General features: G+C 37.0%; 1 protein-coding gene across 3 annotated transcripts in view; it reads right to left on the bottom strand.

Moving 5' to 3' along the window:
- Positions 1 to 17,122, bottom strand: part of RIT2 (Ras like without CAAX 2) — a 330,412-nt gene that overhangs the window by 154,122 nt on the left and 159,168 nt on the right. For all 3 annotated transcript variants that reach the window (XM_019652894.1, XM_019652895.1, XM_019652896.1), the window contains one exon: positions 6,643 to 6,834. In XM_019652894.1, coding sequence (XP_019508439.1) covers positions 6,643 to 6,834 — 192 coding nt within the window. The remainder of the gene's footprint in view (positions 1 to 6,642; positions 6,835 to 17,122) is intronic.

Here is a 17,122-nt window from a genome sequence, read left to right as displayed (position 1 = left end):
CTCTCTCTCTCTCTCTCTCTCTCTCTCTCTCTCTCTCTCTCTCTCTCTCTCCTCCTTCCCCCCCCTCCTTTCTTCTTCTTGCTGTTCCAATTGGGTGTGTTCTGCTACCTTGTCTTCCAAATCACTGATTTGATCTTCTGCTTCATTTCATCTGCTGTTAATTCCTTGTAGTGCATTCTTCATTTCAGTTCTTGTATTCTTTACTTCTGACTTGTTCTTTTTTATGGTTTCTATGTCTTTTTTTTATGCTTGGTATTTCTTTGTTGAAGTTCTAAGTTCTTTGAGAATCTCTATAACCATTGTTTTGAACTCTGTCTCTGATAGGTTACTTGCCTCCACTTTGTTTAGTTCTTTTTCTGGATTTTTCTCCTGTCCTTTCATTTGGTATGAATATCTTTGTTTCTTCCCTTAGGCTGCATCTCTGTGTTTGTTTCTATGTATCTCTGTATTTGTTTCTATGTATTAAATAAATCTTCTATGTCTCCCAATCTTGGCCGGGTGGCCTTATATAGTAAGTGCCCTGTGGAGCCCAGTGGCACAGTTTCTCTAGTCACATGAGTCAGGTGCTCTAGGAGCATCTTTTGTGTGGGTTCTGTGTACCTTCCTGTTATAGTCGAGTCTTGATTGCTATTGGCATGTCAGTGGGAGGGGTTAACCCTCAGGCTGATTGCCTGTGGGTTTTGGCCACATCCACAGCTTATGGGCTGCTGTGTGCGGTTCTTACCACACAAAGTGAGATTCATCCTAGTGGGCTATGGTGCCTGTTGGGACCACCTTTTATGTGTGCCACTTGTGGGGGTAATTGGGCAGTACTCTGCAGTGGCCTGAAGTCAACCTCCAAGTTATGTTGGTTCTGGGATCTCTTGGGAGGGACTCTGGTGTAGTTCCAGTTCACCCACTGCTTATGACAAGCTGGGCCTAACTAGTAGGAGCTATAAAACAATCCATGTTTATTCACTGCCTTTGTTAAACCTGGCAGTGCATTAGAGAGGCCTTGCTGTGAGCTGAGTTTGGCTGCCATCAATACCAGGCATGGAGTAACTCCACAGAAAACCCAGGACACCTGAAGGCCAGTTCCCTTAAGGTTCAGCCACACATAAAGCCTCATACGGTGCCCAAGTTGAATGAGGCAGGGTCTCAGGGAGTCACTAATGTGGGAAGAGTTGTGGCCACCAGGTTAATGTAGATTCTGGTTTGGCACCAGTGCTGAGCCTGCAGCAATTCAGCAAAAGTCTTAGAACACACAAAAGCCAGTCGCCCAGGGCCTGCCAGACTCTGATCCGTTTCCAAGAAAGAGTGCAATGTGGGCGGGGCTGGCTGTTCAGGAGAAAGTGCCCCCAGCAGTGCATGAGTTGGGTGGGGCAAGGTCCCAGCTGAGTCAGCAGGGAAGAGCAGTGGAGCTCTACAGGCCAATGAGATCAGATTCAGCCTGTGGGGTGTGGGTCTAACGCAGGCAAGATGGTGCTCACCTGCCAGCTGCATGGAAGAAGGACCCCTCACTGGGAAAATGCTGACTGTCCTCCAGCCCTCCCCCTGCAACCATACACCTGTGTCTGCCCACCATATGTCTCTGAGGCCCACCCCCTCAAGTCACTATCCCTCTGCTGGTGCCCAATGTGAGTGCCTGGGAGCGAGTGAGTCTGTACATAGGCCGTTTAAGAAGATGTCTGGCTTTCCTGCAGCCTTCTCTCCTACCCAAATGGTAGGAATCCCCAGTGTTTTACAGCCAGATGTTGTGGGAGCGCTTCTTCACGGCACCAGTTCTCTGGGCTGGGGAGCCTGGTGTGAGGGGCTGGGGTCCCTCGCTCCTTCAGGGGGAACCTCCATGGCTGAGATATCCCTCCTGATCCTCAACCACCACATAGATGTGTGGGGTCTGTTCAATGCCTCTGTCCCTCCTACCAATCTCAATGTGGCTTCTTTATATTTTTAGTTTTAGGACTTCTGTTCAGCTAGACTACAGATGGTTCTCCAGGTTGAGTGTTCTATAATTTAGTTGTAATTTTAATGTGTTCATGGAAGGATGCAGGCAATTGTTTACACCACCATGTTGGAGCTCTCCTAGATGTTATTATTCTTAATACAGTGATTCTTGATCCCCACAGCCTCCATATGCCCCTCTCAGTATAGCAATAAAACTATTTTCATTAGCTATCTCATTGAAGAAAAAACAAAGGGTTTTTCATGATCCCTAGTCAGCATTTGAAGAATTTCAGGCTGTGGGAAGCAGAGTTTCAAGGCTTCCAGCTGAGTATTAAGCTGCAATTAGACTGTCAGTGTACTAAGGGGTTTGTCATGGTTTATCTTCAGGATAAAAACAGTTTCTGGTCTGTGACTGAGGTAAAACTTTTCTAATCTAGCTCCGGGATAAATCCCTGGAACTCATTCCATTCATAGTGCCATTTTTACTTGCACGGTCAGGGTTTTACAGAAACAAAAAGTAGGAATTATCCCCTTGTACTCCCCAGTGTAATAGCAGAAAACATGATAAATAGGGACAAAGATCATGGAAGCCCAGGGACCTAATGTTATCTGAGACTTTGAAAAGGGCTTTAGAATAGTCTGTATAGACTCTGGACAGAATTGTTCAGCTGATTAGAAAACAGTGCTTTTCAGTAGTTTTGAAACTCATTTCTTTACTTTTATTTTTCCTCATACTCTTCCTCACAACTTCTGGCTATTACTGGCTTGTCCAGTGTTTGGAGCCCCTCATTCCACATCTAAAGGGTTATTCTGATCCTTACAGCCCCAATTTTCCAATAAGATGCATTTCCTTATGTTCCATTCTCTGAAGAACATGCTAATATCCTGAAGCTGATATAAAAAACTAATTCATGAAAAGTACCAATGGTTTGCAAGCCGGTGGTATAACATAGTGAGATTTCAAATCAGAACACACTGGGTATTGCCTCTCAATGCTAACTAGCTGTGTGATCCTAAGCAAGTTAGTAAACAATTGACTCTTTGGTAAATAGGTGTCATTAAGGAGCCTATTCATGGGCTTGTTGCAAGTAATAAGTACAATTATGTGTGTTAAGTACCTGGCACAGAGCCCGTCTATACATTCGCTCAAAGCAGGGGATGAGAAGAAAATGAAATACAGTAAAACCTTGGATTGAGAGTAAGTTGGTTTTTGAGTGTTTTGCAAGACGAACAAACATTTCTATTAGGTTGGTACAGAAGTAATTGTGGTTTTTGCCATAATGGCAAAAACCGCAATTACTTCTGCACCAACTTAATAATACATTTTAACTTGGTAAACGAGTGATGTCTTGCAAAATGAGTGGTTTGTTTCCAGAATGAATTATGCTCACAAACTGAGGTATTACTGTACTGCCATTTGTGATAACATGGATGGATCTTGAGATTATCATGCTAAGAGAAATAAGTCAAACAGATAGAATTTGACTTGTATGTGGGATATAAAACTGAAAGCAACAAACAATCAAGCAAAAACTCAAGACACAGACAAAAGTTTAGTGGTTACAGGTGAGTAAATGGGGTCAAATCTATGGTGACAGAAGGATATTTGACTTCGGTTGGTGAACACACAATGAAATATATAGATGGTGTATTATAGGATTGTACACTTAGAACTTAAACAATTTTATTAACCAATGTCACCCCAATAAATTTAATTTAAAAAAATCAAATACTAAAATTCATTTATTTTTCTTGGTAGAAAGGGACTGGGGATTCACCAAAATGCATTAAGAATGCAGCCAGTACCTTACTCTACCAAACAAAAAATGATAACAAGTAGCTTTCCTTTTAACCTCTTTCAATGTAGACCAAGGAGGAAGAAGAGTTGCTGAGTGAGAATCCTACTTCTCTGGCTCCCAGCACTAAATCAAAGCACCAGCATGATTTCCCTCAGGCTCTTTGAGAGTTTAACTTTGTTACTCTAGGAACTTTCACAAAACTCCTTTGGAGCTACAGATGATGCAAGTGTGAGCATCTTTGTTTTTGTTTCAGATGAAAAACACAAAACAAAAAAACAGACCTAACCTTTAAATACTGATATAATAAAAGAAGTACATGTGATCTGGATTTTAGTCCTAATTTTGTCACGAACAGCCATAGTTTATTAAAGTCAATTTCTATCAATATATTCACTTCTCAAATATTCTCATCTATCACATGATTATCTTAAAACTACACAAGGCAGTTATAGGATTAAAATAAAGTGTAAATTGAAAGCATTTTGAAAAGGAAAATCACTCTACAATTATAGGAATAGTTATTTTCATCACAAACACCACAGCTAGAAGCCACATTTGCATATCAACACTTCATTATTGGAGACTTTGGTAGATGAACATTTTTAAAAAGATTATAATTTGAGTTTTCATGGTTCTTGCACTTTCTGTGACTATCTTGTTTACTTGCTTTTATCTAAAAGGAAAAGTCTGTCAAAACTGCAAAATTAATCAGCTTAATGTCTTTTTTGGTATTTGTTTCAGTGACATGTGTGATGCTTGTGATTCACATCACTGCTAATATGCAATTATTCAGGCTGAGATGGGGGTCCTGTTGAACATTTCTTTGTAACATGAAAACGGACACTGTTGAGCCTAGGAAAACAAAACCAGGGCCAGGAGGGTGAGGGGAAAGCAAATGCCAGCCAGTATTGGAATCATGGAAAATAATCATTCTGGAGAGAACCTGATTAACTTTTGCCTGAAGAAGTTGCCCTTATGTTTACAAATTCACTAGCTTCCTCAGTCACTTGCAGCTCTCTTGACTGGCATCTAATTAAAGGTTCATGTTTTCTAGGAATTCTGGGAAGTGCACTAAAGGTGGTCATGTGATCACTGATGGTACAATTCCATCTCAGGTTGCTCCCTCATGCTACTTCCCAGAAGTCCTAAAAACAAAACAGTAAAGCACCCCACACTTCACAGGAGTATCTGAAGTATTCACCACTAGGCCTATACCTCTCTTCTTTCTTTCTGTCAAGTATCTGAGAATAGATTCATATTTACCTGGTGAGAAAAGCTTGAAATTCTATCCCATAGTAATGCAACCATATTATACTAAACATTGCTTTGGAGAAAGAGGAACAATAAAGCAAGAAAGAACAGGTGCAGAGGAGACAAAAATATTATAGCTCCTAAAAAATAGTTAGCTGATACTTTAAGGTGCTTATATTTTCAAGTAATATATACAAAAAAATATCACAAAAATGCATTGCACTGCATCATAATGATATGTTTCTGTGTTAAGCATAAATGTATAAACACTGACTCCAGATGAGAACTTTTTACTTTAAGAAATTTAAAATGGATTAGATACAAAAACCCAAATATATAAAACATTTGACATAGGAGAAAACTAACTGCCTTAGTGAAGATTCTTACCTTAGCAAAATATTTTGTTAGCCAGCTACTTTAAGAAATCTAAAAATAAATCATTAACTGGAATAACATAAACTAGTCAAACCCAGTTCAAATGTAAGGTCAATGCAAATAAGAATGAAGCAACTCAAACTGTAATGAAGCCACTTAATTCAGAGAATTTGATTTACAAAAATTTGATTTGCATGCAACTTCTCAGTAATTTAACTTGGTACGAAGTGAGTCATGACAATGGAATTGTGAGATTACTTGTCTGGTTCCTGAACTTAGGTTTTTGTCTTTTAGTCTCTTCAGGAGACCTGAGGACAACCTAAGCATCATTATCCTGTAAACATCTCAGAGACCAGGCCTCATACTTTGCCCATCAGGCTCCAATCATGTCTGATCAGATGAGAATAAACTCTAATGAACTACATAAACTCTGGTAATGGATCACAGTCTATAATAGACATGGTCTCTGCATTATCAGTCTTGTTGAGAAATTGTGAGACTGCCTGAGGATCACAATAATAGAGCAGGGGCAGCTTGAACCAGTTTGATGGTATATAGGAGTCATTTCTTATTCAACCTGAGAAGTAGTGGCTTGTTCTGATTCTGGTAGGTGGGAAAGGTCCTGTTTTGATTGCCTATTGCTTCATGAAAAATTACTCCAAAACATGGTGGTTTAAACAATTCCATGCTATTTTTTCAGGATTGTGTGGGTCAGAAATCCAGAGAAGTCTCAGCCAGAAGATTTTTCTGTATCATGTGGATTGGCTAAACTACCTTATGAGGTCAGATGGCGGCTGGTGCTGTAACATGCAAAATGTCTTTGCCCACATGTGTGGCACCTTGATAGGGACAGCTATGAATGGATATTGCTTTGTACACATGGCTCTCTCAAAAGCTTAGTTTGGCCATGGCTGCTAGACCCAAACAGCAAGTGTTCCAGGTGGTAAAGGCAGAAACTGCTGAACTCTTAAGACTCAACCTCAGATGTTACATAGAGTTACTGCTCCACTCTACTACTCAAAACAAATCAGAAGACCAGCCTAGATCCAAGAGGGTGGGAGAAACAGACCCTGCTTCCTGATGGGGTGTGGTGACACTGCAAAGTAGCGTGTGGCATGGGATATACTGTGGCGGCTAACACAATCTACAACAGGACATCAAAGATTTCTTAGTCAAATCCTGTGCATCACTTCTTTCTCATAATTCTCAACATAAATCTTGGAAAGCAACCGTACTTGTTACTCTGTATCCTTGGAGGAAACGACAGACGCTAACAGATAAAATTGGCACTCACCTGGCGGAACTGTTCCAGGTCAATTTTGTTACCCACCAGCACCAGGGGGATTTCATAGGTGTGACGGACCTGAAAAATGAGCTCTTTAAACTTGGCAGCCTCCTGGAATGACTGGCGGTCAGTGACGGAGTAGCAAATGATGAATCCTTCCCCACCTCGCATGTACTGTTCCCTCATGGCTGTGAACTCTGCCTGCAGGAAAAGAGCAAAATTGTGATGCAATTTAAAACAGTTAAGCCAACACACATAACAGCAATAAAATAACAGGTCAAAAGCAGGCAAATGATGAGATTAAGAGTTTGGATAGAAATTTTCTAAAAGTATATTTGTGGGCTTTGTATACAGAAAAGCAATATGAGGTCAGAATGTACCATTATGAGCTGAATGTGTTAAACTGCTCAGTGTTAATCTTTAATCATAAAAGATTTAAGAGATCTTGGGGGATATATGTTAAATGGCAGTTTTACTAATGTTGGGGATTATATATATGGATTATAAACTTTTAATAGTTTTCTTCTTAATGACCTAATTTTAGGGAAATTAATCTAAATTTCTTTTCCACACATTAAAACCTAGAGGAATTAATTTTATCCTCAAAAATATGAAAACAAATTAGAGTTTAACTTTGATTATTCTTGTGAATGAAGGAAGTTGTTAGCATAGATAATCACAGGCCCAGTTATATGTTTGGGTCATCTTTGATTTGTCTCCCTAAGGAGTAAAAACAGGGATTTTGATTGCTGAATCATGGGTCCATTTCACCATTCTGTTGTTTCTTCTGTCCTCTCCTCGCTCAGCTGAAGAGGACTGAATCACATTCCACAATGCATTCATGTCCCAACCCGGGGGATATTTCTTATCAGTTTTTCATGTTGCATCCCACCTGAAGTACAATTTTCTGGCAATTGAAAATGCATTATTAGATCTGAATTGCAATCTGAAACATTTCTCTCAGCCTGAAATATCTGTTTTCACCCACTATTACTCTGAATCTACTGTTAAAATCACAAGGGCTAATTAGGTTCATGCAATGGGAAATATAAAACTTAGACTCTGGCTGTGGAATGAGACGTTAAACAATAAAAGAACAACACAAGAACATATTGTGATTTGGATGATTTGTGAGGTGAATGAAGAAAGATTAACATGAGCTTGAGCTGTATTTGAACTTTGAGGTGAAGATGTGAATTCTTCACCCAGCAAAGGGATTACAAGAACTACTAAAATGTCCTGCTCAGAGTAGCTGTCTAAACAAATGTTAATTTGATTTAGCATGGCTTGACTTTTGAAGGATATGAGCATTTACATAAATCCAGAAATTTTGGAAAGCTGGGGTACTTACAAGTCTAGAGAGAGTAATAAAGTTAATAAGGTCCTGAGTTAATGGGTGAATTTCTTAAATTGTTTTCAGTCAAAATGGAATGGGTACAGTTTCACTGGGTTCAACCAATAATTGCAAAGTTGTAAGAACTTGAGCCTGAGAGGAAAGGAGACTTGTTTAAGGATAGGCATCTGCTCCGAGTTGGTTTGAATATTCATGTTCTCTGACTCTCACAATATCAGCTTACTTAATATTAAATTTTACTTGAACTTAATCCTAAATTTTACCATGTGAGTGAAATGTACTAACATGGGAGAAACAAATCTGACTGGGTTTCAGTTTGTTCATCTCTAAAACAAGGTTGGGTTATAAAATGCCTGCAATCCCTTGTAGTTCTGACATTCTCTAATTTTGAAAACTCTGAGCCTCAATCAAAATCCCATAGCCGATATGGATAGACTAAAGAATTATGGACTGAAATTGCTCAATGAGGTTTCCCAAACTTATAATTACAGTTTTCAAGTAGAAATCATAGAATCATCATAGAAACATATGTAATATTTAAGAAAATATAAATGGATTTGTTCCATGTGTTGTATATGATTGAAACCATAATAAAAGCACAAACTAAACTGGAGAAGATTTATTTTACAACTTATTGTTCACTCTATTTGCCTATAATTTTAAGCATTAAAATTATTTATTTCTAATTATTAAAAAATAATATGCATTGCAAAATATTTAAGTGGTACAGAAATATATAAAATTTAGTTTTCTTCCCACCTCAAACTCCCAGCTTTCCTTCCAAAATATATTATAGTTAATAGTTTCTTTATCCTTACAGAAATAGTCTATGTGTACACAAGCATAGACATATATATTCCACCTTTACATACCTTTTTTACATTCAAATGGGAACATGATATATATAATTTTTACTTAAGACTTAATAGCTCTTAATGTACCTTAGGGACTATTCCATATAAACATTTATGTGTTGATTATCAGTTTTCATGAATGCATCATAATTTTTTTATGCATATACCATAATTTAACTAGTTGCCTATGAACAGGCTTTTAGATGTTTTCCTTTTATTTCTATTACAATGTTGCAATGTATATTCTTTAACATCAGTGTTTCACAGCTTTATGTATACTGGAGAGGTAGTATTGCCAGATCAAAGAGAATATACATTTTTGCTTTTGAAAAATAGTGCCAATCTCACCACCTAAGACATTGTACCCATAACTCTCCTTCCAACATTACATAAAAGTACCCATTTCTCACATTCTCACAAATGTCACTTATCAAATTTTTTCTAACTTGTATAAATTTCAGAGTAAGAAATAATACCTTGTTTCTTTCATCTGTATTTATGAGCATCTCCTATTTTTATAATCCGTTTACAGATTCTCTTCTAGATACAGATTTTATTTTGTTAAGAAGCAAAACAGCTTTTTAATTTTTGAGTTTTTAAAAAAATATGGACTGGAGAAGTTTTTTTTTCTATGTTAGACATAAGAAAAAAACAATAAATTTGACTACTTCAAAAACAAGTATGTCACAGAGAGAAGACTAATTAATTAGAAAAAACTCTAAAAACCTATTAGGAAGATAGGCAAGGTACATGAAGGTAAAATTCACAGAGAACAATACTGGATGAATGAATGAGTGAATAGCCAGCCATGCTGGTTAACTAGACTCAAAGTCACATATATGTCCTATTAAAAATAGATTTACTGGATCTGATCTGAAGCAGTCGCCAGGTATGAGGTTCTAGCATAAGTATTTTAAAAGCTTCCTTATTTGATTTTCCTTTGCACCTGGATATGGGATACATAAGCCTGTGTTTATGTTCAAAAGTGGCCTTTATGATCTAAGAGCACAAACTCAGGGAGACACAGTGCATGACTTCTAGGTTTGTTACCCACTTAGCGTGAGTTCTCTATTAAATCACATAACCCCTCCGTGCCTCAATTTCCTTTTTCGTCAAAAGAATTTGGACACATATTTAACCCTTTATACAGGGCTGAAGAAAGGATCAAAGGAGAGGACAGATGTGAAAATGCTTTGATGCATTTTTAAAATACAACGCAAGTTAATCCTACTATTATCTCTGGTACAAATCCTGCCAAATAGAACCTTTCTCTGGGAGCACAGGCATGAAATCCTTTTAGAGCTGCATTAGCTATAAATGTGAAAGTATTTCTCAAATATGCTTAATCAGAAATCATTACGTTTTTTCTTTTTTCAAATAGAAGATTCTTTCTACCAATAAAACAGATATAACTAAGTTATCCCAATGAACGGGGAGTATACCTCCTCTTAGCTAACCTGATCCATGCTAACTGTTTTCATAGCATCTATAGATATGTATCTTACTAAAAGATACACTGGAGGCTGGTGGGGCCCAGAAAATTGAGAAGAAACTTTTTAGCGATGTATCAACTTAATAATACATGATACTGAAATTGTTTTATTAAAAAAATGCTTTGTTCAACATCTTACTTCCATCTTCATTCACCCATGAATTAAAGATCCCTATGCTTTATGTGCAGTGCATCCTGCATGCTAATATCTTCCTCATCTGCTTCCTGCTATAAATGAAACTCATTGGTTAATTATTCAGGAACATTACTAGATACCATTTGCTCTCCATAAATAGCAAAATACCTATGAAACAGACCCATTGTGAAAAGGCTACAAAAATAAGCATTTCTAATATCTTCCAAGCTATTTTGAGTACTACACTGCAGCTTGATCAGTTCCTTTTGGTATGCTTCCTTTTATTAAACTAATGTGAGAATTCTAATTCTGAAAAGAAAGAATTTTTGATTCAGCACATATCGCAGTTTCTCGATTATCAGAGTAAGTTTTTTGAGCAGGTATTAGGAACCTTGGGGACTGAACCGTTCCCCAATGCATTGTTCCTACAATATATGAATGTCTCACTATTTACAAAATGCACTAGCATTACCCTAAGACCCACCATTCAACTGCATCTTATCTAGTACAATACACACATACCATTGTCTATACAGCTCTCCATACACATGATAAGCACATCCCCACACCAAATTTATCCTTCTAGTAAAAAAAAAAAAAAGTAAATAAAAAAATAAGTCAGTCATGCACCTAACACTATGCCAAGTGATAAGATACATTAAGAAGAAAAAGTATGACCCTGTCCTTGGAGAAACACAATGAGGCCACGATAAAACAAATGAAGAGCGATTGAGTGCTAAATGAGCCATGGGGGTTCAGAGAAGGGCAAGAGCAGTTTACAGGAGGAAAGCAAAGAGGGCTTAGGGAAAGAAATGAGATCTGATCTTTTTCCTTTAATTTATTATTTGCAAAGAGCTTCTGAACTTTCATGCAACCATACTTTCAAAGAGTATGTAATGTTACTCTTAAACAACCTTTTATGGTTCAAATTTAGCATTTGCATGGCAGTTAAACACCTGGGGTCTGCATCCCAGTCAGCAGTTGAGGGTTTGGCATCTGTTTAGAGAGGAGCAGTGTGCTTGCCCTTTGTTTTTGTTTGCATGGTTTTAAAGGAGGGAGGACAAAAAAATAAAAATATTATGAAAGTATAGGTATCATACATTTATTGTAATTGATGCAAAGGACAAAGATGGAACACAGTAGGAGTGGTGATTCTTCGGTCTCAATCTGATGCCTTAAGCTGGTTAAGAGTTTTCAATTGAAATAGAAATGAACAAAGCTTTTATAAACGTGGATACCATATGATCAAAGATTATCTCTGAATGGCAAAATATAATCATGGACTTTATATGATTTTTCAGTTTTCAGAAGGCATAACTATCTCCATCATTATACATTCGTTTGTCACCTGTCTTTCAATATTTGGCACTCATGTACTTTTGGGAATGCATTAAAACATGGAATACCGCCTAACTCATTCATCAAATATTCATTGAGCACTTACTAGGCGACAGGAGTGTAAAATTTGAGGTGACTTAATACATATAATAAAATAAAAATATGAATAAATACAGACAAGAACAAGAAAAATTAAAAATGAAAACCAAGATAAAGTGAGAATTGTTTGATCTGCAAACTTGACTCATAACATTTAGACAACCAAAGCTACAACAGAAACAGAATCAATTATACCACTTTCCTAGTCAAAAACAACTTACTAATATGTCAGGTGACACAAATCTCTCCCTAAGCACTTAGAGCTGAAAGCAATTTCTCTTATGGGGTTTCAGATAAGGGACAACACCCTCAATATCAACAGGATCTGCAGTTTTAGGTTTCCTGTCTCTAATTGTATTTTTCAATGTAAGTCTCACCAGACATTTTGTAGACTTATTCCATGATACTATTGCAAGGCTCTATCTAGTAAGATAACAGATAATAGGAAATACTTTGTAGAAAATAGAATAGCATGTTAAGATCGAGGATGATAAATTAAAATCATTTTATTTTATTGCTTGAAAAAACTAAAACAAGCCCTTCATTCTTTTTCTTAATCATTTTTAAATGTTATGTTTTAATTGAAATATAACTGACATATAACATAGTTTCAGGTATATACCATAATGATTCAATATTTATATATATTGCAAAATGATCACCAAAATAAGTGTAGTTAACTTTCATCCACAAACAGAGTTAAATTTCTTATGAGGGAAGGAGGAAAAGGTGACGACAATTATGCTCAGATGTTAAGTCACTACTGAATCAGTGAGGGACACCAAACTGGTCAATGATAGATGTGCAAGGCGGTGTGAAGTGTGGGGTTGGGGAGAAAGTGAGGGATATATGGTGGGGTACTGGGTTATATACTTCATATGGGAAATGGTGTTACAGAAAAAGAAATGAGTATAGCTCTTGTAAAGAGTGACATGTTCCTGTTGTTAAGTGAAGTCACATTACCAAAAGCCCTGACAACTAGGCTTTGGAGTAGACATGATAGGAAACCAAGAACTCAAGAGAATTTTTTTTTAATATGTGGCCTTATTTCAGTAGGATTAGTCTGGTAATAGTTGGAATAATGGAGAAAATAGTGGTTGAAGGCAGGGGAAAACTCTTGAAGCCTTTTGCAGTTATCCTGAAGTGAATTCCCATGAGGGAACAAATAGAAGGGAAAATTCTTGAATGAGCCATCCATGTTGTTGCAAATGGCAGTATTTCATATTTTCATATGGCTGAGTGATATTCCAGTGTGTATATGTACCACGTCTTCTTTATCCAATCATGTATCGAAGGACAATGGTTGTTTCCATGTCTTGGCCACCATGAATAACGCTGTAGATTTTGAGATATGCTAAGTGAAATAAGTCAAACATAAAAAGTCAAGAACCATATGATTTCACTCATGTGTGGGATATAAAACTGAAAACAAATTAACAGGACAAACAAAAACTCACAGACAATAGTTTAGTGGTTACCAGAGGGTAAGGAGGGAAGGAGAATGGTAGAAGAGGGAAAAGAGGGTAAAATATTTGGTGATGGAAGAACTGTCTCTGGGGGGTGAACACACAATGTGATATATAGATGATGTATTACAGAATTGTGTACTTGAGACCTATATAATTTTACTAACCAATGTCACCCCAATAAATTTAATAAAAATTATTTAAAAAATAAATTGGAAAATATACAAAAATATTTCTTGAATGGAAGCCACAATACAGAGAAATGGAGAGAAGAGAAATATTTCAGATATTTCAAGAATGAATGAAAGGAAGAAAAACTTGGCTACTGGTTTGTTCATGAGAGAGAGAAGAAATGCTATAGATGATTAAATCAATAAAACTGGGACATTGGTTGGGCTTTTGCATGTGCTGCACCTCTATGGTCTGTATTATCAGCTCCCACGTTAGATAGGAAAAAATAAAAATATAGAGATATTAAATGACACGGCCAAAGTCCTAGAACTACCAATTTGGACATCAAAGACACATCATGTCACGCTGCCTTTCCAAGGAAAGGAACAATTAAATTAAATGTGGCTCGTTTTTTGTAGAGCTGGAGCTTGGAAAACAGCAGTCACAATAGAAAGAATTTGATTGAGAAGGTAAATAACTTACAGGCCATTGTGTCACATGTAGATTTGCTCTTGTCTTGAGACCTAAAAGGAACTATTCATAAGTAACTGGAAATAGAGTTTATATGGAAGGGTAATATCTGAATAGAGCAGGGTTGAAAGCCACAATCATGGGCACATCTTTTGGACTGATCATGAGGACAGAAATTAGAGTGCAAAACTGACTAGTCTGGATTCGTTTTGGGAACAGGGATTGTTTTTACTACTTTTTTGGGGGGATCAGGAGCTTTATCACATTGAGAGTATCTTTATCTATTGTAAAGGAGATTTTATGAAAATAATTTTTGACAGTTATCTTCTAGCTTTGTTACGTCTTGCCAAACATGCTCAGTACTTAATCGTCCAGATTTATGTACTTCCCTTCTTTGCATAGTAATTAATGTGCTTTGCTCTCATTCCCATCACTAGACTCTAAACTACCTGAAACAAGGACCATTCAGCATTGTATTCTCCAAAGCACCAGGAATGTCTGGATCAGAGCCCAGCAGATAATTATATTATCATTTGGCTAATTACTTACTTTAAACTAAATGTTTTTAAGTAATGGTACCATTCCCTGGATGATATACACTTTAAGGAGCGTAAGGTTGGAGGCTGGAGGATGGAGATAAAAGGAAAAGGGAATCAAATCTCTAAATTAAATGGATAAAGCTTTTAGTTATTTACTTGTTCCCGTACATGTAAGGCCAGGTCTAGTTTAACTTTCCTGTAAAGGTATATCCCACTGAAATCTGCATCAATTAAAAAGCAATTTAATGTTTCTTATTTCATTTTCTACTTTCAGTCATTTTCTTATTATAATAAGAGAAGAAAGATGAATCTTACTGTCTTTGGATGCATCCAATTTCTTTCCCATAGAAGACTGTTTTCCCTCCCCTGAACTCAAAGACTTAAAGTTTCATGACTGCCTCTGGTGGTACAAAACCACTAAAATTATATATATATATATATATATATATATATATATATCACAGCTGGTTTCGTGTTTATCCTGAAGGTTACTCATACTGAGAGCTGCTTTCCTGCTGGTAAAACCTACAGGAACGCATCTTGGAAGAAGGCAGCATAACTGTGTTATGAAAGGATTTCACCCACTGCATTTTAGCCATTCCCAGTATGATGTAGAAAGGATGATCCCAATAAAAACACAGTGAATAAGATAATTTACATATAAAAATTGTATTTGCTAGTTGACAGAGCACATGATAGGACAGTTCTATTTATATATATATATATATATATATATATANTATATATATATATATATATAGAGAGAGAGAGAGAGAGAGAGAGAGAGAGAGATAGATAGATAGATATGAAATACTCTACAAAGCCTCAGTATCACACATAGTAATTCATATTTCTACTGGCTGAATAGAAAAATAATTAACTACTGTTTGATTCCCCAGGTATAAAGCAAATCATCTTATTTTGTAATACTAAGAATAATTTGTCTCCAGATAATACTAAAATTTTAGAGTTTTATTGAGAAGCTGGCGGTCTCTCACCATACAAATGGGGAAAAGGTGCCCAAAGAAGATAAGTGTTTGTCCTCCATACTATCAGAATTACTGTGTCAGAGATGCTTTCTATGACCAAATTCTACTTAAGCTCCCCTTGAAACTTTCAAGTAGGTCTTGATGTTTGGACTTCTCAACCTCCACCATCCTCCAGGTGATGTCTGAACACCCTGGCCTGCCTTCACTAAGAATCCCACCAGGTCAGTTTAGCCAGAATCCCCCATATGCCTTCCTCTTTGTAAGTTTCCATCCATTGATCCCCACCCTGCTCCTTGACTATACATTTCTACTCGTTCATGTTGTATTCCGAGTTGAGTATAGTTCTATACTGAGGTCTTTTTCCCCCCGTTGCAATGGTCCTGAACAAATCTGTTTTTACCACTTGAACTGCTGCCCAGCTCTGGTTTTTCTTTAACAACCAGGCAGAGATCATTGATTCCTGGCTCTTGAAAAGTGCTGGATATACCTCACCCTCCAGTTTAGTTACAGTCTTCTTGGGGGCGGCTCTCACCCCAGGCCCCCTTTTCCCACTCAATCCATAGTCCATTTCCCCATCCAGATAATCTTCTTTCAGCACCATATTCATGATGCATCTCTTATGTCTCCAAAGGTCCAATGGTTATCTATTTGCTTTCACATCAAATTAATACTCATCTGCTTGATTTTTGGATCCTGTATAGTCTGATATGCTGCATATCCAGCTTCATCTCCAATTAATCCTGAATATATACTCTCTAATGGGGTCATTTCTTTTCATGGCTTGTTCATATTACAATAGTTGTCTCCTCTCACCACTGTGTTCACGCACATGGTTCCCTGAACTTGAACGTTTTCTAGCCAATAGAGAATTTAGTGATTATTTACTGCAACTGTTATTCTGCAGATGAAAAAATCAGGGCCCAGAAAAATGTGATGACCTCATTTTCTCATCGCTAATTAAAGCACAGCCAGGTTAAAAAAAAGTATTTTCATTTTATACGTAGTTGGGAAGCCACCCTTTCTCTTCAGTGACAAGATTTGCACACACCCTTCATAATCAATGATGTTTTTTCTTTCGCGGATCTATGGCTAGCACAGCCCTTATTTATGTTTATTTTGTTGTACATAGTTTCCTCACTATGAACCACAAAAATTACCAATTTTTTCTTGCATTGTTATTGAGTTAGATTTGTGTCATCAAGTAGATTCTTTATATTCTGGGGTCAACATCAAGGCTCAAGCTGTGTTTAACATTTATATTGCCCAGTAGATTTTGGATATATGAAAACTTTAGTTGCTACTATTTGAATGGATAAGTGCTATTTCTGATAAATAGTTATGCTTGCTCTACAGAGAATGTGTATGTTCTAGAATAGAGATAATCAGAAAACTTCTAATATCACAGGAGTTGTTGAAGACATATAAGATACATTTTCCTTGATCAATCTTTTTATCAAAATTGGGGGGGTTTAAAATTTCATATTTTTAAAGGACATGTCTGCAAAAGTAAAATTAGAATTTTTGCTCTCAAGTCTCTCTCTCTCCCTCTCTCTCTCCCTCTCTCTCCCTCTCCCCCTCCC

This window comes from Hipposideros armiger, unplaced genomic scaffold (assembly GCF_001890085.2).
Source record: "Hipposideros armiger isolate ML-2016 unplaced genomic scaffold, ASM189008v1 scaffold_189, whole genome shotgun sequence".
Taxonomy (NCBI): domain Eukaryota; kingdom Metazoa; phylum Chordata; class Mammalia; order Chiroptera; family Hipposideridae; genus Hipposideros; species Hipposideros armiger.
The sequence above is the reverse complement of the archived record's forward strand: the minus strand, read 5'-3'. Positions and strand labels throughout refer to the sequence as shown.